The sequence below is a fragment of the Gnatocerus cornutus genome, chromosome 5, assembly GCF_029298725.1.
Source record: "Gnatocerus cornutus isolate USDA-ARS CGAHR chromosome 5, icGnaCorn1.1, whole genome shotgun sequence".
Taxonomy (NCBI): domain Eukaryota; kingdom Metazoa; phylum Arthropoda; class Insecta; order Coleoptera; family Tenebrionidae; genus Gnatocerus; species Gnatocerus cornutus.
In genome coordinates this window covers 10,718,860-10,743,504 of record NC_142237.1, presented here as the reverse complement: position 1 = coordinate 10,743,504, position 24,645 = coordinate 10,718,860, and the positions used below count along the sequence as shown (strand labels likewise).

Here is a 24,645-nt window from a genome sequence, read left to right as displayed (position 1 = left end):
ATACGGTAATTGTCTTATAACGCGGACAACTGTACACGTTATTACTGTTTATATTTGTCAAGACATGACGTTTTCCTTTGATTTATACGGTCGCGAAGACTTGTTTGCATGCCGCGACTGAGAATAAACCGTTCTAATTTACAGCATGCACAAATTCGGAAGAAATTTACTGTTTGTGTTTGTACAAACTTTATAGTGCAACTCACGTCCCGATTTATTTTAAAGCGTCAGATAAAAATATGTTCAGCACATAAAATATTGCACAAGTTTGATGCAACAGAGTTAATTAAAGATAAAAAGCTGTTCAATGCATGTGGAATACAGTAGTCCAATACATCGCATGACAGGACTATGAATAATAAAGATTCAATAAAAAACGAATCTGTTGTTTTCCACGAGGGGTTAATAATATGTAATCTAATTTAGATAGAAATGGTCTTATGTATATTAATGAGAGAACTCACTGCCAATTGATGCCATCTCGTAGTAAAACATGTAAGCCACGAAATGATAGTCGAGTACCAACAGAATTTGATCGATGTTGACGTGCTTCTCCACCAGAGCGTGCTGACATCGTTATGTGGAAAAGGATTAAAGGAAAAATAAAGTCTGAAATGAAAATAAAATAAAATAAACATAAAAAGAAAACAAAAATAAAAAGGAATGTAAAAATAAGAAAATGGGTTGGTACCAGTGAAGGTGCAATGTGGGTTAGAGCTTATTCGCTCGAACAACTAATTTTTTGCCGACGTATTTTCAGTGATAAAGATAATAAAAATTAACATTTATATGTATCGCTGGTCACAAAAAACCGTTTTGTTTGCTACAATTAGAAAATTATACGCTTTGTACACAGGAAATACGTCAAAATTCAAATGATGGTATAGTTCAGCCACGTTCGTCTGAGCCACCATAAAATCATAAACATTTGCGGGCGACCGCAACGGGACAGCTCGTGGTATTTTTAGATTTACGATGACGACCAGACAGCTGGCCTGTTTGGGGATGATTCTTATATTGCAGGGTGCTTTGGTAAATAAAGATCAGGTAGATATTTTAAATATTTGCAGATTGGGTTGTAATAAAAATTCTGTATTATACAAATGAAAATTTAATCCTCCACCTCGTTTTCGCTATCGTCACTTTCATCGTTTACATGTACAATAATTTCAGGAAATTGTGCTTCTGACAGATAACTATTTTCTATATTAACAATATGGTTGACGCAACTTTTCCAAAGTAAACTATCTAATTTTTTACATTTGGCCCTAATTAGGTCAACGAACTAAGTAAAGTTGTAACGCAAAGATACGAAAATGTAAAAGTTTAGTGGGGGATAGCACCCCGAATTAATTTGAATGTAACGAGCATTTCCACCACTGATTTAACTTTCATTCCCTAGTATTTTTTTAAATGACATTTAACGGTCCTTAATTATCTACTTTGGGTTTATGTATGTACCTGAACATCTCGGTACCTTATAAGCATAAGAGTCAATCTCAAATTTTTGTCAAAAATGAGTTAAATAACGTTATTTATTACTCTTTACGTTTTCTTTAAGACAGAGAAAAATAATCCCCATTAGATAAAAAACAAACGATTTTAGGTTTCTATAATAAAGGAACTAAGCTACCGCATCATGTTAGAAGCTTAAAGCCAACTCTTTGGAGTTTTTTTTACTCAACTGCTCCAAATTTATTCAAGGTAATGCAACCATGTTGTTAATATAAAAAATAGTTATCTGTCAGAAGCACAATTTCCTGAAATTATTGTACATGTAAACGATGAAAGTGACGATAGCGAAAGCGAGGTGGAGGATTAAATTTTCATTTGTATAATACAGAATTTTTATTACAACCCAATCTGCAAATATTTAAAATATCTACCTGATCTTTATTTACCAAAGCACCCTGCAATATAAGAATCCTCCCCAAACAGGCCAGCTGTCTGGTCGTCATCGTAAATCTGAAAATACCACGAGCTGTCCCGTTGCGGTCGCCCGCAAATGTTTATGATTTTATGGTGGCTCAGACGAACGTGGCTGAACTATAATGAATTTGCGAAAGTTATAGTCATAAATTTATCAAATTTATCAAATTTATCAAATTTTTTACTTTCGGAAAGTCTACGAACGAATTCTAAGCTAAAATATCGGGAGAAAAACGATTCCGAAAAGGGTTTCTTAATATTTGACTTAATTCCTGAGATATCGAGCAAAATCGTTTTCTAACTTCCAAAATGTTGGCCCTCTGGCGAGTACCCAAAATTTGACCGACCGGAAAAATAAGGGTATTTTCAGACTCAGCGCAAAGATATCCACCGAAATAAATTTTCAGAGGGTGTTTTTGAGCTCATTTTCAAGAGGCTATTTCGGGGTGAAAACTGCGTTTAGTATTATTGAATTATTTATTGATCGAAAGAAGAGCTCAAGATCTATCAACTGGCCAAATCTCAGATCGATAAATCATAGTTTACGAGGGACAAAACGAAAAATTGAAAATTTTTCATCGATTGAGTCGCAAAATTTTTTTGCCGAAAAAATTTACCACCGAATTTTCGACTTTTGAGGGCGTATTCAAAAGTAAAATGATAATTATAAGTAAGCGAGATACCGACCGTGTCTGAATTAGAAACCGAAAATCAGAAAGATTTTAAGAGTAGGTATGTATATACGTCGAATGGAATTACCAAACAATAATGTTTTGGCGATAGATCTCTTGTTGTTTTGCTAATTACGTTATTAGGTATGTCTAAAATAATAAAATAAAATACAAGTAAAATATTGCAGAAACATCCGGTCAACGAAAGTCGACTTTTCATTTCCAAAGTGGTCAAGTTTGGTGCGACCGACAATAATTTAATTATCTCCGAAGTGTGCATCACGGCATCCAACCTAGATATTGGCGCCGTGAGCCTTTAAACTCAAGATTCGGAATCATGCAAACCATTAAATTCCCATTCAATAACCGCAAAATCTCAATTATGGAGTTCCAACCAGCTGCAGAATTTTATTAACCACCTAAAAACGAACCTTGGAGTCTTTTAACATGGCTAATCATAATCAATATGCAATAGCGATTGTTTTTTCGTTCGTGTCATGAGAACGAATATTTTAAAAATTTATTTTTGTAGTTATGTTATCACTATGATAATGTATTCCAATTGTCATCGATCATAAAACCAGATGTGATGTTATCCACTCAATGGTGTAATGTTAATGTTAAACACTCCTGACATTTCATAGTTGGATATTACGCAGTCAACAACCATGAAAATATGAATTTTGCCCTTTGTTGCACATGCAGTTACCTGTATTTAAATATATTCAATTTGGCCAAGGTTTGAAATAATCATTTCAGCGGTGTTGTTCATTTTTTTACCACCGTCCAGTGATCTTTTCTTTGCCGCTGATCAGAATAGACCGTTCCATTGAAAACGAAATCGATACGACGACATAAAGAGCTACCGAGAACGGCAAACATGATAACTGGAACTTCACTGTCATCCCTTTCGCTTGCATGACATACATCTTGTCATCAAATTATAATCGTTAATCGATAAAAAGCGACCTTGTTCCTGCATTCAAAGGGATCGTCCTTGCATGTCGCAGTTCTAGAAATTCACTTCATACAAACAGATGAGAAGTTATCTTATTAAATTCTAGTATCTGTGATATTTATGTGTATTTACCTTGCGATGAAACTTGCGAGCACGATTAAATTATCACACAACTTTACAATGAGTACCTCAAAGAATGTTATGTCATGTGTGATGTGCTGATATGATAAAAACTACATTTTTTAAATCTAAAATCTCATGCAAAGCAAAAACTAGAAAGCGCACAGAATTGAATAAAGCAAAATCTAAAGGGCTCTTTTTAAGTTCCTTTTGTGCGGCCTGAAATTTCAATTTCTCTAATTAAACCAAATTCCTTTGTGGCATAATTTAATTAATTTTAATATAATAAGTAGGGCAATTACAACAAACCTTTTGAAAACGAAAAGACATTTAAAATTCATGATAAATTTAGATCTAGTGCAAATAATAATTGACTTACATAACTGTTGTCCAAATGGCCAAATTTTTGTCTAATCAAGCTTTGATTCGTCTTCGGTCAATATAGTTGATGTCACGATGCACTTGTGTAAAATCCCACAGCAAATTAACAAATACGTAATAAAATATTATGAATAATTAGGCGTTTTAATAGGACAATTTGATGATAATGCACTCCCTTATCATTGCTTACTTGCAAATAACACTTTTGTGCGAATCACACATATTTACCAAGATCAAAAAGATAATCAAAATAGAGATTTTTGGCCAAACAAACTTAAACAAACATAAACACATTACGTGTTTTAACATTTGGCAGTTTGTTCAGTGAGCTTCGTTTATATTCAGATGTTAATAGCGTTTGATTTTTAATATTTTAGTTTTTAGGTAGTACACTGGACTTAACTTTTAGTGCATTATAGCAACAATTTGAGAAAATCTCAAGAGTTTTTAATCCAAAATTATATGCGAGGTGTCTTCTGTTTTAGCCATTCAACCAATAGAAAATTGACACGTAACATTTCACAAATAACAGGTTACATTTTTGCACTGAACATTACGTCCTTTTCATTGATATTTACAGCGGACCCGATCAAAAGTTTCACTTGGTTTTCTCAAAATGAGGAGTAAACAACACTAACCGATAGAGAAGAAGTATTCCGTTTCTAAAATTATTAGTTTTGAAACAATACAACGTAAAAACAACCCATTACAGATAATAATGTATTTTTAGAAAACAATTCCGTTTTTTAAAGTGTTCTTAGCAGTTTAAACCACAAGTAATGAAGTCAGTCCACATGATTATGTATTTTGAGATTCTCTCTTCTTTTCCCGGCATCTGTATACCATTGAAATGGTAATTCTAAATCATCACTACAAAACAATCAGCTTGATTTTATTATAATTATTCAGACGATAAACAGAGGACAAAATAGCAATTATAACGTTAATAAAAAGATTAAAGTTAAATTATGCGTGTACAAACCACAGCACTGCAGTAGAAATTTTTGAATATCCTCATTGACATTGTAAAATTGGACGCCACTTTAAAAATTAAGTATTCCCTCGGACACCACATTAAATTAACATGAGTATGTATTTAATGCAGAAACAACTTTGATCAAAGCAATGTGGCAGTAAATTTATACCCGAATCTCAAACATGAAGTTAATTTTACGCTGCGGGGTCCCTCGATAATGAGTACTGGACCAGATTTTGCAATAAATGTAGTTATCTCGGTGCCAAAATCAGAGGCGTTGAAAATGAAACACATGCATAAATAACAATTTTATCGAATAACCTTCACATTGACACAGCGGGTTAAAAAAGCTGTTAACGTGTTTTATAAACCAAACCAAATTAAGATAGACAGGTTTATTTAATTACAAATATTTGCTTCGCTTCTTTGAGAGTGCAAATTTATAAACAATACTTGACGAAAAAAAAAATCTAAAGGTGGTAACTCCGTCTATCGTCATGAAAACTGCATTGTTAAGTCCATGAAAAGATCATATTTTATATAGTTTCGGTTTTATAAATAAAATAAATCTTATAAGTTCTTTTTTATTTGCAAATTCACTCAAAACGCAAGACAGAATACTTCAAGAACACCTGTATAATAAAAACCATAATTTTTGTTATAGAGGCGGATGTTGTTTGACATTCAGTTTAAATTAAAACCATGTTGGTAATTTGCTTGGTAATTTGCAATAATTTTTAAATTACGTTCTTCGCGCTTTTAATGCGAAAAAAATCAAATTTACGACAAACATCCGGAAAGTTTTAGATTTAAATAGCCATAATTATTAGGTATTTAATTATTCCACCGTTTTCCGCCTAAAGAACGGTCTGCACACCAAATTACAAATAGTTGACGAAAAGTATTGCAAAAATTCGAAAACGAAATTAACAAAAACAATAAACTTACGATAATATAAATCTAACAAAAACAATAAAATAAACAAATTAAACACCTTATGATTGTGCAATTTTTACCACCCAGTAGAATTATTATACTACACCACTGTTTGTAATTTATTTTATGGCGTCATTGTCGTTAATTTCGGTATCAGAACCATAAAATTGCAAATAAAAGTACGAAATATATTATTATATTATATGAGTGGTTGTATAGTGAGAATTTATAAGTAAGGTGGTCTCTGCTCTGGCACATTTGTCAAATAGCTGTCAAGTGAAAAATAATCGACTGCAAACTTTTAAAATGTCATTGGTTCATAATAATGAGATTTCTGATTATGTAGCAGTTTATTCGTAATTCTAAAAAATAGAAATATTATTTATTTAAACTTTTTATTCAAACTATTATTTAGCTATTAGTGGACAACATAATTTTAAACATTTATCGTAATGACCGTTTCATGCTCGCACAAAATAGTGAATACTTAACGTGTAAGGTAAGTTGGTTTTTAATCACAGGTGGACTGTTTACTCATGAGCTGAAGGGAATGAAGAAATAGAGCCCACGAGTGATTAAAATTTATTACGATTTTCCCGGTTTTGCTGATACTTGAAATTAAGAATCAACGGTCAATTTTGGTGTCAAATGACTACTTACTCACTTGTGAGTGAAATTTAAGTTTCTAGTTACCAAACAATGACTGAAAGTGCATTGAAAAAAAATTATACCCACATTCCTTATGTAAATAATAAATTAGCAATTTGTTTAATAACACCAAACAGCTGTTTAATAACAACAAACAGCGAAATTGTGAGTTGTGCTGTAATTAGGATCCTGGTTGGTCACCAAAATTCATAATAAGATATTGGGCTCACTTAATAGTAAGAACAAGTTTCCGTTTAATTAACACATTTAAGTAAAAAAGTCAATGTATAATCACGTGCAAATGAAACAAACAATATGACTATTATCATTTTTCTTGGTCAGGTGTCCTGTGTGTGTCATCCCATTATTTTTATCATGTGTTCGAATTGAGAATTAATGAACCATCTATTTATTTAAACAAAAGGCATTTTGACAGACTCTACAACTACGTTTTATTATACAGGGTGTAATCAAGGAGCTTACGAATATTTTAACTGCTGATGACACCGCACTGAATATTAAAAACGTATTAGATTTTAAATTATTATCGCCCTAGGGAAATAAATTGATCTTTAAATTACATCAGAAACCCACGTGTGGGAACGATGAGCTTTGTCGTCAAGGAAAAAAAAATTCGTTGCTATTAAAATACTTCATTTAGAAGCACGCTACGAAACGGTAGTCTTCTAATCCCATTGACGTTCAATGAGATTGGAAAAAGTATTTTTTAGGTTTTAAATGATATGTACCCCAAGCGTGTGTACATGGTGTATTGGTTTTGGCTGCCCAAATTTAAAATATAGATAAATCTTCACAAACTTAGTAAAAAACCTTTTTAACATTTTTGGTTTTGAGCTGTGGTAAATGAACTAGAGACACTTTCAATTTTTGAGCATAATTGATTTGTTCACACAATAATCCTTCATAAATTGGTAAAAAATAAGAAACTTTAAACCGTACTTCACGTTCAAAACGGGTCTTCGTTGTTTACTTTCGCACAAGTTTTTTACCTTTTGGTTTAAGAATTTACATAACTCCCAATAAATTCGTTAGTTAATTGTCGGTTTTCGCTGTAAAATTATTGACTAATTTTCTTGATAAATTAGCGCAAAGACGGGCAAAGAGTGTATGGGTCCACTTGCTCGGCAGGTTCTTCGTGGAAGATTATTTGCTGCACCACCAGATTAGTTTTTAATTTAATTATAATAAATCGCGAAAAAATATAAAATTGCCGACGAAAGCTATAAAAATGTATTTTGGGTTGCATTCTCCAGTTTGTCAAGTTGGATGGTGTCAAAAACCACCAATCAAAATACTCGTAATCACCTCGATTACACCCTGTATATTAGTTTGACAATTTTATACGACTAAACAATTATTAAATTACGAGCAACTGAAACAGCGCCAACAATGAAATGTAATATGCAAATTTTGATTTACATTATGAAGCCGCATAATCTGATAGTGATAAACTGATAACATTGGTACGAATTAATATGGAAAACCTTCTTTCAGTGTACTGCAAATAAACAATTTTCGACGAGCAGAGACAATCCTTTTACGCGAAATCAACATTTTGTTGAAAATCATCGAAACCGCATCCAATTGAATTTATTAAACAAAAAAATGTGTTTATTCAACAAAAACTGATGAAGTCAGAAATAATAATAGCACTTATGTAATAACAGTGATCAAAAATATAAGCACAATGAACTGATAACAGCTTTATAGCTTAAAAGGGAGCTTGAAATTCTCGCTTAAAAATCATATTTTTTAGTTATTCAGCGCTATCATCGACTGATAACACTGATAACAACCACCCGCATGGTGTGTTACTACGCAAAGGACTTAAACAAACTTCAAAGAAATTTTTTTGGATCAATTCTTGGTGTTGACAAATTATTAAACAAACTGTTTATGTTAAATTTGACCAAGATGTGTTGGTTCCACATCTAAGCAAGCTTTAAAAGTAAATGTTGACCAAAGACACGTTTTGTTTTATTTTTAACATTTGATTACAATTATGTAACCGATTTTGTTTTTAAAATTCTTCATTTGTTGTCACATATTTTGATTTTGGCGTTATCAAAAATTACGTATTTTTATAATTTTATGCAATATGTTGATGTTTTTTTATTGATAATAACAAAAGCTTCCCGACACAACAATTTTTTTTTATTATTGATCAATCTAATCAATGAGCCCCCTTTCTGTTCTAAATGAGTGACATATGCAGAGTGGAATTTATCCTGCCCCCTTGTCAGAAAGTGCGCTTTTACACCCTCCGTCGATCGCTTGAAAGTTGGTCACTGCCTCCCAAAGGGAGAAAAGTAAAAACTAAGCGAGAAAAATGATAAATGGCTTTCCGCCCTTCTTGAACTGTATTGTTGGTTGCATAGGTTTGTTCTTTTTAAACGAGGATCCGAGTAATTTATGGTGTTAATTTGTAAAGACGAAGAAGGAGGTTGTTTTCAGTTGTCCCTCGCAGTTAAAACCAAATATGTATGTATAGGCAGAAAGCACCAAATATGCCCAAATGTGATTTAGTAGCGATGACCATCAAGAGTCCAAGAATTCTGAAATCTAGACTCAATATTTTTATAGGTTTGAGGATGAATAAATTTAATATGGGTATTCAGTGTATTCATTATCGAAAGTTTACCTGAATCAAATGTCATTCATGCATGAGTCCAACAAGTCGATGAGGTAAACAAAATTAAAAATTGAGCACCAATTATACGCACGTTTTGCAATTAAAGATTCAATAATAGAAAATTATTGAAAAAACGACGTTTTTTTCGTTTCTGATTGGAATACCAATTAGTTTAGCAACAGGGCATCGATTTAAAATTGTATTTTTAGGGTGCAGAACTTTTCAACATTAATGTTCGGACAAAGAACATGCACATGATTTTGACGCTTCAGTCTAACAAACTGCTTTAGGGCGTAATTATAGCGAAAAACCCTTTACATGGAACTTTCGAACGGTGCGGAAAAAAGCGATTAATCTTCTTGAATAAGGAATTTATGGTCAAAAGAAGCACCTAAAAACATTTATCAAACCAAGTACATATTTCGCAGATTCATTTTATTAAAACGTGGATATGTTTAAAGGAAATCTTGCTTCACGGGGTGTCCGCCCCCTATTAACCTTGACCCCAAACAGCTGAATATCAGGAAACAGTAGGCAATCAGCTTGGCAACACATTCTAGATTTAAAAAAGGCGATAAATAAGGAACTTAAAAACATACAACTTGTAAAAAGCAAAGTAAAAGCAATTTGCTTACTTACTGCTTCTTGGAGGCGTAGAAAATTAGAGACAATGCGACATTTTTCAACCTGGTAAACAGGTTATCAAGTTTCTTTGTAATTTGATTGTTTAAGCATAAAAATCTAGAGCTGAAAAAGAGGTAAATAAAGTCGACTTACATTTTGAAGTGTTGTATTGTCCACGGCTGGGACGATGATGGCGTTTCTTATGGGCACTTTTATTTTACACAACACATTGACGCACTAATTTTTACTAATTATATCTAAAGAAACTATTGTTATTTACTAATAATACAAATCAAAATATTGTCACGAAAAATATTAATTTCAGGTTAGAATCAGGAAATTGGTTTAAGCTTACATTATGTCGGGAATCCGATTTTTTCTTTCCGGTTTTTACATGGTTTAACGAATTGGTTATTTTATACGCACAATACCAAAATAATCGATATTTAGGAGAGTATTCTTGCGAACGTACACAAACTCGGTTTAATTTTGACAGAAACCTCTCCTATTTTTGTTATAGGCTAAAATCTGCGCGTGCGCACAAATTACATTGATTAATTTTTAAAATGGGATTAGAACTAATCATCTTTAAATTATTAATTTATATTCGTCACCGAGTTTTCCGAGATGTATTAAAAAATTATGCAATCAATAAGAATCATTGTCGTAGGATATATCAAAAATTTTGATTTTATTTCAAAAAATAAATTACAAAAAGATGAAGTAATGAATGCTCAGGAAAATGCAAGGTTTATTGTAACCATAACGTCCTTATGTAACACTTCACATACGTGAAAAACTTAAACTAATCGCTTTCTTCATGTCTACGTGACTTCTTTTTTCTATGTCTATGACTAGGGCTGCGAGACCTAGACTTGTGCCTTCTTGATCGACTCCTAGACCTCTCCCTGCGATGTGATCGCTCCCTTTCTCTATCTCTTGGTCGTTCAGATCTGCCTCTGCTAACATCCCTTGCTCTTTCTCTATCTTTAGAATCCGCCTGCCTCCCTGGACTCTTATCCCTAGGTGACGGTATAGGCATTGGCATATTGACAGGCGGCCCCATATGCATGCTCGGTGGCGGCCCCAAAGGATTAGGACCTGAATTCAAAGATTTAGTCCCAGAACGTACCCAAATAATTCGTTTACCATCAGGCCCCCACTGAGAGTCTTGGGTAGGTTCGTAGCCCCCATAGAACGGCTCAGGTTCTGGATTGAATCCATATTCCGGCTGGAACTCCTCAAACGTGCTAGGTGGAGGAACTGACATGTCTGGAAAACCTGTGGGTTTTCTACTGTACTCTCTCCTATCAGCTGTCATGACCTACAACTCTTTTATTAAAGTAAGTTTGTTATATACTTTGTTGCACCTGGATGACGTTCATTTTTGGAGGCTCAACTTTCCCAATAGGAGCAGGAGTCGCCCTCTGTGCCGTGCCACCGATCACGTCTATAGAGCCGGTCATTCTTCTACCAGGAGGAGGTCCAGCTTTACGAATTCCCAAGAAATTACCAGAATATTTACTGTTATCATTCATGATTGGAACTGTACCTCTCGCTATCGACGTCATCTGTGCAGCCAAACCCACACCAGACTCGGTCATCCTCATTCTAAAACAAAACGTTTTTTATACTGGACGAAATAAGTAAAAAAAAATACCGCTTTTGTCTTTCACAGTACGCCCTCCATGTATCTTCATTAAACCCATAGTTAAAATAATCAGTTATATCAGCACCGGGTTTACGCCACGGCTTATCTTCTAATGAATCTAAATTGTACTCTGTGGCAGGAACCCCATTGATCATCCCAGCTTGATCAAATTCGTCTACAGAAAATTTCCCTGGTTGCTGAGTTTGTTTGTTCTTATCCACAGGGGCTGTAGTTGTTAACAATCCACCCCTTTTAATGTTCAATGAGGTGTACGACGGCGTGGTCTTAATATCCCCAATAACAACATTGACGTCGTCATCGCTGTCATCATCGTCCAAATCTTCATCTTCACCGTTCTGACGGACTTCCCCGTCTTCTTCATCCTCCTTGCCATTCGGCTGGGGCTCTTTCTCGGGTTCATCATCCACACCGGGGGGTTTATCATCGTCAATTATCTAAAAAGTAAGGTTAGAACACAACGGTGGCAGTTCTCAACTTGTACTTTCGGTGGGGGTTCGATATTGTTCTCGGTTACTTTGGGGGGCGATTCCTCGACTGGGGGTGGCTCGGAGTTACTGTCTTCTTGGGTAATTTCTGGCTGGTCGCCGTCGCCGTACAACCACTGATCATCGTTCTCCGCTTCGTCCGCCATTTTGGTGTTTGAATTTGACAAACTCCCGAGTTTTCCCGAATTTAATTTAATTTGGTGTCAAAAATTATACACCTAAGTGCCATTAAATAAAAATAGTAAAAATCAATTTTTATACAAAATAATGATACTCTGTATACTTTCCTTGCATTGTTATAACACAAATTCGGAACGAGCTCCCGCCAAAAATTGTAACTAATTTAGGGACTTTTGTGAGTTTTGTTTAGTGATTTCCTCTCTGCCATCGGCCTTTCAGTTTACTTCATTGCAATGGGTGAGTACGTGCTAGAATATTTCTAAAAAATCTTCAACCATCTGTTTATAATTGTTAGTTTTTCTGAATTAAATTCGTTTAATACAGTTTCTGCTTCAATATGTAATACTTATTGCTTAATACTGTAGTGATATTAATAGAGTAATTTGTGTTTTTGTGAAGCTAACCTAACATTCCGTAATAATAACACATTTCAATATGATGAACAACCTATCAAATTTGTCCGATGTGTTGTGCTGACGACAATTAGCATCCCACAGCGATCTGAATAATAAAAATATTACTTCTAGAATCTATATTTTGAGAATTGTGTTTAAAGCTCATGTTTTTTAGGTATCAGCAGAGACCATTGGCACAAGCGGCGGGCTACTGGAGGTAAAAGGAAACCTCTTCGTAAGAAGAGGAAGTTTGAGTTGGGCCGTCCAGCCGCCAACACAAAATTGGGTTCTCGCAGAATCCACTATGTCCGCACTCGTGGTGGCAACTTGAAATACAGAGCCTTAAGGTTGGACACTGGCAATTTTGCCTGGGGTAGTGAAGGAACTGCCCGTAAATCGCGTATCATTGACGTTGTTTACAACGCCAGCAACAATGAATTGGTTCGTACCAAGACATTAGTGAAGAACGCTATTGTGGTTGTTGATGCCACCCCCTTTAGACAGTGGTATGAAAGTCACTACATTTTACCTTTGGGACGCAAGAAGGGAGCGAAATTGGTGAGTGCTTCTACATTCTTATTTCCATAAGATTTTAATGATGAGTATTCTTGCGTGTCATCTGATTGTTGATTTGATTAAAAGCAGAGGCCATCTGATCAAATTTTTTGTATCTACGTTAAATCAGGAAAAGGGTTCTCGTGATAATTTTCACGATTTTATTGTTACAGACCGCTGAAGAGGAAGCGATTTTAAGCAAGAAACGCAGCAAAAAAGTGCAAAAGAAATATGAAACTAGGCAAAAGACGGCGAAAGTTGAGCCAGCTCTTGAAGAGCAGTTCCAAACTGGTAGACTTCTAGGTGAGTTTCCCGGAAAAAAATTGTTTCGTGGGGTTCATATGATGATCAATTTTAAAGCGAGTTCATGTTTTAGTGGTATTCGTTTTGAATCCGCGTTTGGACGATGATTTGCTTGTCATAGTTACTCTGATTTACAAAAAAATGTGCATTAATGAATTTCGATGATTACTTTTGGTAATAATTTTTATTTATTTCAGCTTGTTTGGCCTCGCGACCAGGACAGTGTGGACGAGCAGATGGATATGTCTTGGAAGGCAAAGAGCTTGAATTCTACATGCGTAAGATTAAGTCTAAGAAAGCCAAGTAAAAATGTTTTTTTAATGGCTTGTAATAAAAGTTAATATGAACTTCCGTTTTTTTACACCTTTTGTTAAAATGTTTCCTTTTTTTATTAATTACTAGCTTATGTTCCTTGTGACTACTTTAGCTAATAAAAAAAAATACAAAACCTAATGAAACAGCTACAAATAAAAATTGAACAAGCAATTTAAAGGATACAATGACGACAAAAAAAATGGGAAAAGTCTTGGAAAATATTAAGCAAAATACGATTAGAGAAAATTAGTTTTATTGAAGTAGCTTAACATCATGTCGATATTTTTTTAATATATTTAAAAACACTAACAATCAAAAATATGTTCGTCCTCGATGCTATTAAATGAAGAGTATCACATACAGTCCAGAGTTGCAAAAAAAACTTATTTACATTGCAATAATTTAAATCAAAATTTCGAACCAAAGGATAATTGGAACAATTCCCAGAAAATAAAAACATTATAAAAAATAATGCACTACAACTCATTTAAAATTTATCGATTTTAATATAAAAATATATTAAACATTTAACTAAGAAGGTCTTGCGTGAAGGGCAACATGTAGAGCATGTTGCAACTCTGGAGATAATGTCTGTACCACGCTTTGAAAGAAGGACTCGTTGGACTGAACCTGCCTAATTATATTAACCATTCTAAAGCCTTGAGGGTCTGTAGGCTCAATGACCTCTCTAAAGAAAGCTTCGGCCAAAATGGTTATAATCCTAGGAATATTTGCGTTTCCTGCACCTGCAACATTGAAATTAGCAAATTTTCTTGTTATTTCCGCTTGATTTTACCTAAAATATGTGGATTATTCGCCTCTACCAAATCACATAAATAACCGTAAACGTGTGGGGCTTCATCAACGTCTTCGATAACCGGCAGCCAACTGAACCACAATGGAATAATTTCGTCTAAATTAATAGCAGAAGAATTGAATTTCATAATTTTCGTAACAGCAGAAATGGCGTTTTCGGTTGCGTTGACATTTCTGGCTTCTTTTGATTCTGGATCGGAAATGACTTCAACCAAAGAAGGTAAAATCTTTGCCAATTCTCCCGCGAACTGATCTCCACCGAATTGAGCAAGAACTCCCCATCCGTACGCAGCTGCTTGTCTCACTTCGTGACTTTTATCTTTAATGTATAAAGCTAGAGGTTGTAAAAACCATCCTTGATATTTGGCACATGTAGGTCCTGTGAACTCTATGAGGTCGTCAAAAATACAAATTCCCCATTGACGATCAGTCCAGGATCTACCCGGCTCCAACAACATGACAAAATGGTTGGAAATTTGGTCAAAAAACGGTAAAAAGGTCTCTCTATATGCATGGAAAAGCGAATGGACCACTTCTGAAATTTTGCTGAGGACGTAATTATCGTCCGTTTCTTCATCTTCGAGTTGTTCCTGAACAACCTCATCATAATCTTCATCCAAATGTTTCTTATGTCTGTCGTTGGCTCGTTCAAAATGTTCATTCATAAGTCTGTCGATAATTCTCAACAGTTCAGTCATTGCTTCCTGATCCAAACATCCAGCACCCAAAGTCTGAATGCACCTCGCCAAAGAATCCAAAAGAACCATCAAGACGTCAGTTTCCGGTTCAGTATCTATGGCTTTAAGCAGTTCCGGACAAATAAATCTCCACATGTCTTGCACAAAAGCTGGACCTTTACACGTGGCGCATTCCAGAAGCCATGGAAGAGATTCCGCAGCCGCGTTCCTCACGCCATCGTGGAAATAGAATTTTAACATGGGCACCATTAGCTTGACGGTCTCTTCTGCGTAGTTGGCAAAGCCTTCTTTCAGTTCACGTGCGTAACAGACGAGCATCATGCACGCGGCTGCTTTATCCTCTAATCCTGCTGTGCGAATACCGAAGTTCTTCTGTTCACCCAAAGAGACGAACTGCCAGTCGTCGTCTCCAACCACGCCTTGCATGTCGTCGTTGTCTAGTAGCGCGACGTCAGGTTTCATTGCGGCGGTGCGCATTACTGGACCCATGACCAGGGGGAGGTATTGCTCAAAGTTCTTTCCCAAGACCTAAAGGGTGAAGTTCACAAAAGAGTTCGTCAAAGATTCGATTTTACCTTGCAAATCCGAGACCAGGCAGAAATCAGATAACTTGTCTGGGGATCGTCGTCTGGTAGATCGGCTCCTTCTCCGTGCGTTTTGAGCAACATGTCCATTACTTCCGTTGCATCAGCCATGAATTTCTCCGTACCCACAGCCATTCCTATAAGAGTAACGCACTCGATTGTCTTTCCACGCAAAAGTTTCAGTTCGTCCTTATTGGCGTTTTGAATGATGTATTTTAAACATGGCATTAGCCTGTCGTAATAGGCAATGAATTCGTTTTCTGCAGTGTCCGCAACACTTGCGATGGTTGTTACTACTTGCTCTAAAACTAGTTTGGTGCCTTTTTCCACCAATTCTTTAAATTTAGCGGTGAGAATGCCTTCAAGTTTCGCCATGAGACTATCCAGATATGCCATTAGAATGTGTTTGGGGCAGTCTTCGGCGAAATTGACCAAGGCAGCGCCTGTTGAAATTCCGAATTAGTTCAATTTTTAAAAATAAGATTAAGCACTAACCAGCATGGGCTTGCACCCTCGGGTTGCAGTTATCGTCCAAGAGCATCAAAAGCCCTGGAACTACCCTATCGTGGAATTTCTTCTCAAAAACTGGAGCGAAATCAGTTGAAAGCTGTCCGATTGTGTTGCAAGCGGCATATCTAACGCGAGGATGAGGGTCTTGCAAATATCTAAGAACGCCTTCCATTACTCCTGGCACCCCGTCCATTATTTGGGGTAACATGCCTTCCATTTGCTTGTGGCAGCCTTCGCCGATGGTACTTAAAGCCATTAGGGCTGCGTGTCGCTGTTTCCAATCTGGACTTGCCAACATGACGGGGACGTGTTGAGTTACGAGAGGTAAAATCACTTTACCGCCTGAAACAAATTGATTGAAAATAAAAAAAAAATCAAATCTGTTTGAAATATTATATTAAAAAGTTTTTTCGGTCATCGCCGTTATATTATCAATTGTTTTCTTCTAGTATTCCAATAAAAGTTATTAAAACGGGAACTTCAAAATCCGGTCATGAAGAGTTTAACTATTAAAAAACACAATTTGATGAATCATTCACTAAATAACACGACACAAAAACTCGTTCCTATTATTAAATTTTATGAAACACTTTCATGTAGTTGTAACTGTACATTTCGCTTCATCGCATACTAATTTAATAGTTATCAGAAGAATGCTATTCATCTCTGCGACTTCCATTTGAAAAGTGATTGTTGCAGTTAAAATATTTGACATAAATTCAAGAAACTGTAGACTAAATAATAAGTCGCTGATATCGGATGACGAATCAAAGCACGGGAAAAAATGTCAACATCCAATAGAATGACACTATTCTTATGGTTGCGCCCTTATCAAGCTCAATCTTATCTCAAAATTTTCGCTATGAATAATTAATTCATTAAAATTCCTCGCACAATCTACAGTAAAGCAATGCAGGACTCTTGAAGGTCAAAAGCATTAATCACCTTCAGTATTATGTTCACACATAATCAAACTGTATCACATGGTTGTTGCGCAATTTCATTGAAAACCATAACAGTAAACTGACCCAAAAAAAGTGATAAAAAACCATAATTAGACTAAATATTCTTACCTAACCCGCAAGCAAGACGATCCAAAGCCGCTTCAGCCACCACATTATTAGAATCATTGTCTTCATCTAAAATTTCGTCGGCTTCTGCCCATCCCTCTTCTTCTTCTAAATCTGCCATAAATTGGAGGATCAAAGGAACTAGTTGTTCTACGTATTTGCCCGCGTTTTTTCGTACCATTGCTGGGGCCATTTCAGCCAAAGTCACCATTGCCTACACAATTGCGTCAATATTTCCTTAGAGAAATTAAATGGAAAACATACTTCTAAAGCCAGTTGGCGCCAACTGTCCAGAGCTCCAGCGTCGCTAAAAATCTTCATGCACATCTCAAAAATTGGAACCAATTGGGGTCGTAAGAACTTTGGAGTGTTTTCCGCCAAATCAATTAGTACTTTTAAAAGGGTGTCGTCGTCTTGTTGGAGGACGCTTTCGGCAATTACAGTCAACATAGGGGCGAGCAAATCACCGAAATGTTTTAAAAATTGGGTTTCCTTATCGTGGATTAGAAGGTATGAACCTACTGCTCTGACTGCTTGGAATTTCACTTCATAGGCTTCAGTGGGAGCCAGACTTTGCATTAACATTTGTTTAATCAAATCCAAGTAATTACTCTCTTGTTTACCAAACACTCCAGGAACACTATGGAACATCTGGAGTGCTGCTTCTTTGAGGACATTATTAGGCGCGTTAGCGCATTGAAACAGAAACTACACACAAGTGTTAATTATTTTAAAGTTAATAAGATGGTTTTACAAACCTGTAGGAACTCTGGCCACTGATTATTGCCATCATCATCAATTAAATTTCTCGCGACTTCAGCAGCTACTTCACAAACTTTGTGCCTCAACTGTTCAGTCTGATCTTGCTGTATAGCTAAAAGGACTTGTTCCTTCAACTGGGCCTGACTTGCTGGTGGTAATTTGGGGAAGAAGTCCATAAACTCGCTGGCGAATAATCGGCGGAGTAGAACCGCAGCCATCTGTCTGGCCTCATCTCCCAAACTTGCATTGTGAATAGCACCCAGAAGATGACTGATTTTGGCTTCCACAGGGAGGTTGTTGTAAACTTCCTGCGTTGAAAAACAATTTAAACATGCGTCACATGCAATAAATAATTTGGCGGTCTTTTTCCATCCAAGAATAGCCCACATTTATAAATGCGTTGAATTGCAAAAAAAATTGGCGCTTGTGAAAGGTGAATAAACGCAGAGAATTAATTCATGCAGCAAAAAACCACCGAATAACTCCATGATGATTCATAGTCCAATTTTATGATTGTTAAGGGCCATGCTGGGAATGAATACACGTTGTTGCACGGAAAATTCGGCTTAATTTACAACCAAGTTAGCAATTGCCTCGCACCAAGCTTACCGAATTTTAAAAACTTGCTAATAGGGAAGTATTCTACATACCTCTGCTTGGGTCCTAATGTTATTATCCGTGGATAAAAGGGTTGTTAGTATTTGGTAAAACTGCTCTTGATCGGCGGCCATGGCGCCTCACCATGAAAGAACTGTGACAACTTCAGCGAAGAATTGCCAACATGATGCCAAAAATAAACCCTACTCAAAATTTACCATGAAATTTCAACACAACTGAAGCTACCTAAAATCATTTTACCCACAACTACAGTTTAATTTGTTTCGTTCCCTAAGAAATTATTAGAAACAGTACAAAAAATCTCCGCGAAAAATTAAAATTTTCCAAATTACCGTGATTGACGTTTCATTGTTGCCAACCGTACGTCAAATGTGTCAACTGCGGTAAACACGTGGGAATTGAATTACTGTGTTCGCAGACCGTACAAACTAATAAAAGGTAATTAAAAGATAATTCGTCTATCTAACTTTGTTATAATATTTTGTAGATGCCTAAAGTACGGTCAACGGGGGGCCCACCCCGGAAACAGGGCTTCAACAAGTCGAACCATTCTATGAATCCTGAGCGCCCCACCGATGGTCTCAAAGGGGTTGCCAAAGTCCGCTCAAAATCAACAATTAAGAGGCTTCAAATGTACAGAAATTTTAAAGCAAAGCGTGATAGAACTGGTAAAATCATAACACCAGCCCCCTTTCAGGTGAATATAAATATTTGTAAAGATTGTTTATAATTGGGTTTTACAGGGGAGACTACCATCAGGAACGCAAGCAAGGGTTGAGCCCAATCAAAAGTGGTTTGGGAATAGTCGTGTAATATCACAAAATGCGCTCCAAAAATTCCAGTCTGAACTGGGCGCTGCTATTAAGAGTCCTTATCACATGGTAATGAAACCAACTACTTTACCCATTACTTTGCTTAATGAAAAGGCGAAGAACGCAAGAGTTCATTTGTTGGACACAGAGAGTTTTGAGAGTGTGTTTGGGCCTAAAAAAAGCAGAAAAAAACCGAATATTCCTGTTAGAGGTCTAGAAGAACTATCACAGATGGTTGAAGAAACCCATCAGAAATACAGCACTGAGAAAGATTCAAACATAGTCAGAGATGACGAAGGCGTCAGAGACATGCCAAGGGATTGGGTGATGGCAGCAGGTCAATCTAAAAGAATATGGAATGAACTGTATAAAGTAGTTGATAGTTCTGATGTTTTACTTCAAGTTCTTGATGCTAGAGACCCTATGGGTACACGGTCGTCTTATTTGGAGAAATATTTGCGCACTGAGAAGCCCCATAAACATTTAATTTTTATTTTAAATAAAGTAGATTTAGTACCCACATGGGCCACACAACGCTGGGTGGCTATTTTAAGTAAAGAATATCCCACAGTTGCATTTCATGCTAGTATAATGCACCCTTTTGGCAAAGGGGCGCTTATAAATTTATTGCGACAATTTGGTAAGTCGCTAAACATAACTGTACTGTTTTTACTTATGATCAATTTTCAGCAAAATTGCACATTGACAAGAAACAAATATCTGTAGGTTTTATTGGATATCCTAATGTGGGGAAATCTTCCATTATAAACACATTGAGAAGCAAAAAAGTGTGCAAAGTAGCACCAATAGCTGGTGAAACTAAAGTCTGGCAATACATTACTTTAATGAGAAGAATTTATTTAATTGATTGTCCAGGTGTTGTGTATCCTTCTGCTGAAACTGACACAGAGAAAGTATTGAAAGGTGTTGTGAGAGTTGAACTTGTAAACACTCCAGAGGATTATATTGACGCAGTTTTACAAAGAGTAAGAAAAGAATACTTAATCAAAACGTACAAAGTTGATGGGTGGACCACTTCTACTGATTTTCTGGAAAAATTAGCTCAGAGATCTGGAAAGTTATTAAAAAAGGGAGAGCCAGACATTTCTATTGTGGCTAGGATGATGTTAAATGATTGGCAAAGGGGAAAATTACCATTTTATGTCCCTCCACCAGGATTTGAAGAACCTTTAGCTTCAAGTGAAGAGAATCCTAATTTGAATGTTGTGCAAGACTTTAGTAAAATTAAAGTTGGTTTGAGCTATGAAGCTCAGGATGTCAAGGAATTAGAACCTATTAAAGACATAGAAAAGGCTGTTGATGAATTCAGTGAAAATGAACAAGATGAAGAAACTGAAAATGATACTAGTAAACAAACTGATGCTAATGAAGATGACGCGGTAGAATCTGATGCTTCCTCTGATATTAGTAATGTTTATTCAGATATGGAGGACTCAAAAGAGAAAGAATATGCATTGTCTGCAAGTGGACCATTTGCTGTAGAGTATGTTCCCGGCGAAACAAAGAAAAAGAAAGGCCGCAAAGTCGAAGAAAAGGAATCTGTGGTGAAAAAATTAACAAGCAAACAGAAACGGGCTATTGAAAGATCTCAAAAACGAAAGAAAATTGGTAGCAACTTCTATGAAGTCGCAAATGTCAAGAACAGGAGTTACAGAAAAAAACACGATAAAAAGACGAATGTATAATTTAGTTGTAGCTGCGATTCTTTAAAACGTTGATTTTAATAAAAAATTGCATTTCATTGTTTTCAAATATTTTAGTAACTTTGTTTTTATTCTAGTGTCATTTATAAGTTTGACAGCTGACATTGACAGTTAACAACTGAAATGACAAACAGATGATTCATAATTTATATTTAATTGTGAAATCAAGTACATAATAAACTCAATCAAAAATGTTTTCGAGCGGCCCTAATTACACAAAACTAAAAACAAACTTGCGTTTATCAATTTCCCGGTTGAAGCTGTTGGGAAAAAAGAAAACTGAGTTAACGGAAAAGTCGCGTCGGGAAATTGCAGATTTTATTAGTGCTGGAAAAATTGAACGAGCAAAAATTAGGGTTGAATATATTATACGGTAAGTCTTTTCACATTTTTCGTATTTTAGTATTAACATTCGATTTTTTACAGGGAGGACTATTTGGTTGAAGCTCTGGAACTTGTAGAAATGTACTGTGATTTGTTGTTGGCTCGCTTTGGATTGTTGACTAACATGAAAGAATTGGACGACGGCATCGCTGAAGCCGTTTCCAGTTTAATTTGGGTGGCACCACGTCTTCAGTCAGATTGTCAAGTAAATCCTTAATTTTCCATCAAACATAACAATGAAAATGGTTGTTTCAGGAGCTAAAAGTGATTGCAGATCTTTTAGTAGCAAAATACGGCCCTAATTATGCCGAAGCATGCAGAATTGAAGCTATTGAAACAATTAGTGAGAAATTAAAACACAAACTTTCAATTCAGAGCCCTCCAAAACTCTTGGTTGAAAAATATGTAATAGAAATTGCTAAATCCTATAATATTCCATATGAACCTGATCCACAGGTGATGGAAATGGAAAAAGGTAGCAACAAAATGAGTCTGTTTTATGAATGTATTGTTCTCATGTTTTAGGACAAGATGGTCTTTTAATTGATCTATCTGACAGAAATAATTTGGGGGGAGGTGGAATGCCAGCACCACCTGGATTTTATGGTTTTCCTCAGCCCCCACCTTTGCCGCCTATGGTTGATCCTCTCCCAACCCCACCAGGACCCTTCAATTATCCTGTAAGAGTTTTTCATTCCATTCATTTCATTAATTTTGGTACAATTATTTCTATTTCTTCCTGACCTTTAATTATTTTTTCTAGAATTTAAAAGATCAAAATTGGAACAGTCCAAGTGGACCATCTGCGCCTCCACCTGCATTTTCTTACAATATTCCACCAGCAAGTGAAGGAAAGGAGAGCAATACAGATTTCATGGTAAATAACTTTAAAATCAGTAGTTATTAGTTAGGTGTTGGCAAGTTAACTGTAGTCAGTTTACCAATGAATTGGAGTTTCAGCTTATTAAATTTCATCAGCTTTTAAAATTTTTATTAATTTTATTGATTGACGTATTAGTACTACATATTACTAGAAATTTAATTAGTCGCATTTTTACTTAATTGATCTGTGCTTTTAGGGTAGTTTACCAAGATATAGCATGCTCTTTCCTGAAAATAATTCACAGGTAATTCCTTTTTATTATTTCTCTCATTCATAACATAATAAGCTGAAACGCACCCGCGACTTTTTCAATTTTTATTTGAAAGATATTCAGTGTGATCCTGTTGATTTTAGGACAGCAAAGTTCCTCCTGATGATAATTTACAGGTAATTTATTTCCTCAGCTTAATAGCTATAAATGCATTAGATCATCAGAAGTGGGATTTTTATGTTATATGATGCATAATAATCATTTTTTTAGAGAAAAAAATTGATAGTTGTCTTTGTAACAAAATTACTAACAACACGAATCACTGTCGCTTTTTTAACCTTCACACTTTTGCGCACGTTTAACACATTGAAAAAGAACTTTTTTTCTTAACAGAACAATGACGAACCGCAAAAACCGGCTCCTAAAGGAAAGTTTACTCAGGATTCTTACAATCTGCCTGATCTGCCGTCGGTTCCGTCTAACGCACCGCCTTCGCCTGACGCGTCTGATGATATCGACTTTGACGATTTAGCCAGGAGATTCAATGAGTTAAAAAAGAAGTATTAATCGTCTAGCTTAAGCGCAAGATGATGTAATTACTGTATAAAATACCCAATAACAAAAAAACTAGTTTATACATACATATTTTATATAATTGATGATGGTACATTAGATGCTATTTTATTTCTATTAAATCGCCTTCAAGTTTTTTATTTGATGTATCTATCACCTGGAAGACCTTTACTGGTTCCTATATTTTCCAGTTTAAAAGTTGATCCTGCGGGAGCGTCTGGAATTTTTCCGTGAACGGGAATCCTCGCTGTGGTTACGTACAGCACGTTCAAATCTTTGTTGCCGAAAGCAAGCGAAGTAATTTGCGACGTTGGCATTTCTATTGTCTTCAACAACTTTCCAGTTACTGGATCTATCTTCAGGATGGCGGATCCAAAAATTACTGTTAACCACAAATTACCATCTGTATCTATAGTTAGACCATCTGGTAAACCAGTAATGTTGTGATCTTCAAAATTGAAGATAATTTGTCTGTTGTCAATTTCTCCTTTCTCTCCATCGTAATCAAACTGATAGACACCAGGAAATAAGGTGTCGATGTAATACATTTTTTTCCGTGCGACGTGGAACGCTAGACCATTGGAAATTCCGATGTTACTAAAGTGACGTTTAACTTCTCCTTGTGTTACACTGTATAATGAACCGCGGCCTGGAACTGTTTCGCCTTTCTCATCCTGTGGTCCCATAGTTCCTGCCCACAGTCTACCAAAAGGATCTACTTTTCCTCCATTTAATCGATTATTGCTGTTTTTTGGTTGTCGATCGACTTCCGCTATTATATTGCAGGCACAAATGTTATCGCTAGCTCCGTCCCAGCGCAGTTCCACGATTTTGCGGCCAAGCCCTGCGATGAATTGATCGGTTTTTCCTTTTATCGGAAAGGCGAAAGCCAAAGGCTCGCGTGCTACGTAAACGAATTTACTAAAATTTGACAAAAAAAAGGTGTTTTCTTACCAACTTTTGCTTTTGTTAGTGTGTTCGACGATGGTTTAAATCTGTACATGGTAGACTGTGGGACGTCCACGTAGAAAAGGCATTGGGCTTCATGGTCCCAGTGAATTCTGGTACCCACTTGCAATTTGTCCCCAATTGGGTTTATTATTATCATCGTTTGAACTGAATTGTGATAGTTATGACAGAAAAATGACTGAGAAGTTGGTTGACATTGTTCACTGAACGGTCATACCAAGTTCATCTCT

At 35.8% G+C, this 24,645-nt stretch overlaps 7 protein-coding genes across 15 annotated transcripts in view; 3 read left to right on the top strand and 4 right to left on the bottom strand.

The window, feature by feature from the left end:
• Positions 1-10,413, bottom strand: part of mtd (TLD domain-containing protein mustard) — a 55,711-nt gene extending 45,298 nt beyond the window's left edge. For 2 of the 3 annotated variants that reach the window (XM_088037576.1, XM_088037578.1), the window contains exon 1: positions 10,050-10,413. In XM_088037576.1, the coding sequence (XP_087893702.1) occupies positions 10,050-10,051 (2 nt within the window). In that variant the 5' untranslated portion in view covers positions 10,052-10,413. Of the gene's footprint in view, positions 1-464; positions 610-10,049 lie in introns of all 3 variants that reach the window. The other variant, XM_088037574.1, reaches the window with a different exon arrangement.
• A 144-nt stretch (positions 10,414-10,557) lies between these two features.
• LOC148174404 (uncharacterized) lies at positions 10,558-12,245 on the bottom strand. Of its 3 annotated transcripts, none has more exons than XM_088035459.1 (5): positions 12,050-12,245; positions 11,557-12,002; positions 11,267-11,507; positions 11,046-11,220; positions 10,558-10,997 (listed from the first exon to the last, which is right to left on the bottom strand). In XM_088035459.1, exons 1-5 carry the CDS (start codon positions 12,197-12,199, stop codon positions 10,702-10,704), a joined length of 1,308 nt encoding a protein of 435 aa, XP_087891585.1. In that variant the 5' UTR covers positions 12,200-12,245; the 3' UTR covers positions 10,558-10,701. The 3 variants fall into 3 exon arrangements, with proteins under 3 accessions (XP_087891585.1, XP_087891586.1, XP_087891584.1); XM_088035460.1 differs by having other exon boundaries at positions 10,558-11,220; positions 11,267-11,385; positions 11,449-11,507; XM_088035458.1 differs by having other exon boundaries at positions 10,558-11,220.
• A 122-nt stretch (positions 12,246-12,367) lies between these two features.
• Positions 12,368-13,833, top strand: RpS8 (ribosomal protein S8). The gene is made up of 4 exons (XM_088035477.1): positions 12,368-12,470; positions 12,804-13,186; positions 13,357-13,486; positions 13,684-13,833. The coding sequence occupies exons 1-4, from the start codon at positions 12,467-12,469 to the stop codon at positions 13,791-13,793; spliced, it is 627 nt and encodes a 208-aa protein (XP_087891603.1). The 5' UTR covers positions 12,368-12,466; the 3' UTR covers positions 13,794-13,833.
• Positions 13,834-14,037: 204 nt separating this feature from the next.
• Karybeta3 (karyopherin beta 3) lies at positions 14,038-19,042 on the bottom strand. The gene is made up of 8 exons (XM_088035456.1): positions 18,892-19,042; positions 18,238-18,549; positions 17,744-18,187; positions 17,483-17,693; positions 16,395-16,751; positions 15,891-16,342; positions 14,598-15,843; positions 14,038-14,547 (listed from the first exon to the last, which is right to left on the bottom strand). Exons 1-8 carry the CDS (start codon positions 18,970-18,972, stop codon positions 14,333-14,335), a joined length of 3,318 nt encoding a protein of 1,105 aa, XP_087891582.1. The 5' UTR covers positions 18,973-19,042; the 3' UTR covers positions 14,038-14,332.
• Positions 19,043-19,120: 78 nt separating this feature from the next.
• Ns2 (nucleostemin 2) lies at positions 19,121-21,433 on the top strand. Its single transcript, XM_088035457.1, has 4 exons — positions 19,121-19,297; positions 19,347-19,556; positions 19,603-20,311; positions 20,362-21,433. Exons 2-4 carry the CDS (start codon positions 19,347-19,349, stop codon positions 21,375-21,377), a joined length of 1,935 nt encoding a protein of 644 aa, XP_087891583.1. The 5' UTR covers positions 19,121-19,297; the 3' UTR covers positions 21,378-21,433.
• Positions 21,434-21,488: 55 nt separating this feature from the next.
• Ist1 (increased sodium tolerance 1-like protein) lies at positions 21,489-23,581 on the top strand. 5 transcript variants are annotated; one of them, XM_088035463.1, is made up of 8 exons: positions 21,489-21,768; positions 21,822-21,984; positions 22,035-22,254; positions 22,311-22,459; positions 22,543-22,656; positions 22,859-22,906; positions 23,017-23,049; positions 23,267-23,581. In XM_088035463.1, exons 1-8 carry the CDS (start codon positions 21,587-21,589, stop codon positions 23,438-23,440), a joined length of 1,083 nt encoding a protein of 360 aa, XP_087891589.1. In that variant the 5' UTR covers positions 21,489-21,586; the 3' UTR covers positions 23,441-23,581. The 5 variants fall into 5 exon arrangements, with proteins under 5 accessions (XP_087891589.1, XP_087891587.1, XP_087891591.1 ...); XM_088035461.1 differs by having other exon boundaries at positions 21,490-21,768; positions 22,305-22,459; XM_088035465.1 differs by lacking the exon at positions 22,859-22,906 and having other exon boundaries at positions 21,490-21,768; positions 22,305-22,459.
• On the bottom strand, positions 23,505-24,642 carry LOC148174399 (regucalcin-like). Its single transcript, XM_088035476.1, has 2 exons — positions 24,401-24,642; positions 23,505-24,350 (listed from the first exon to the last, which is right to left on the bottom strand). The coding sequence occupies exons 1-2, from the start codon at positions 24,552-24,554 to the stop codon at positions 23,584-23,586; spliced, it is 921 nt and encodes a 306-aa protein (XP_087891602.1). The 5' UTR covers positions 24,555-24,642; the 3' UTR covers positions 23,505-23,583.
• Between the last annotated feature and the right edge of the window lie 3 nt (positions 24,643-24,645).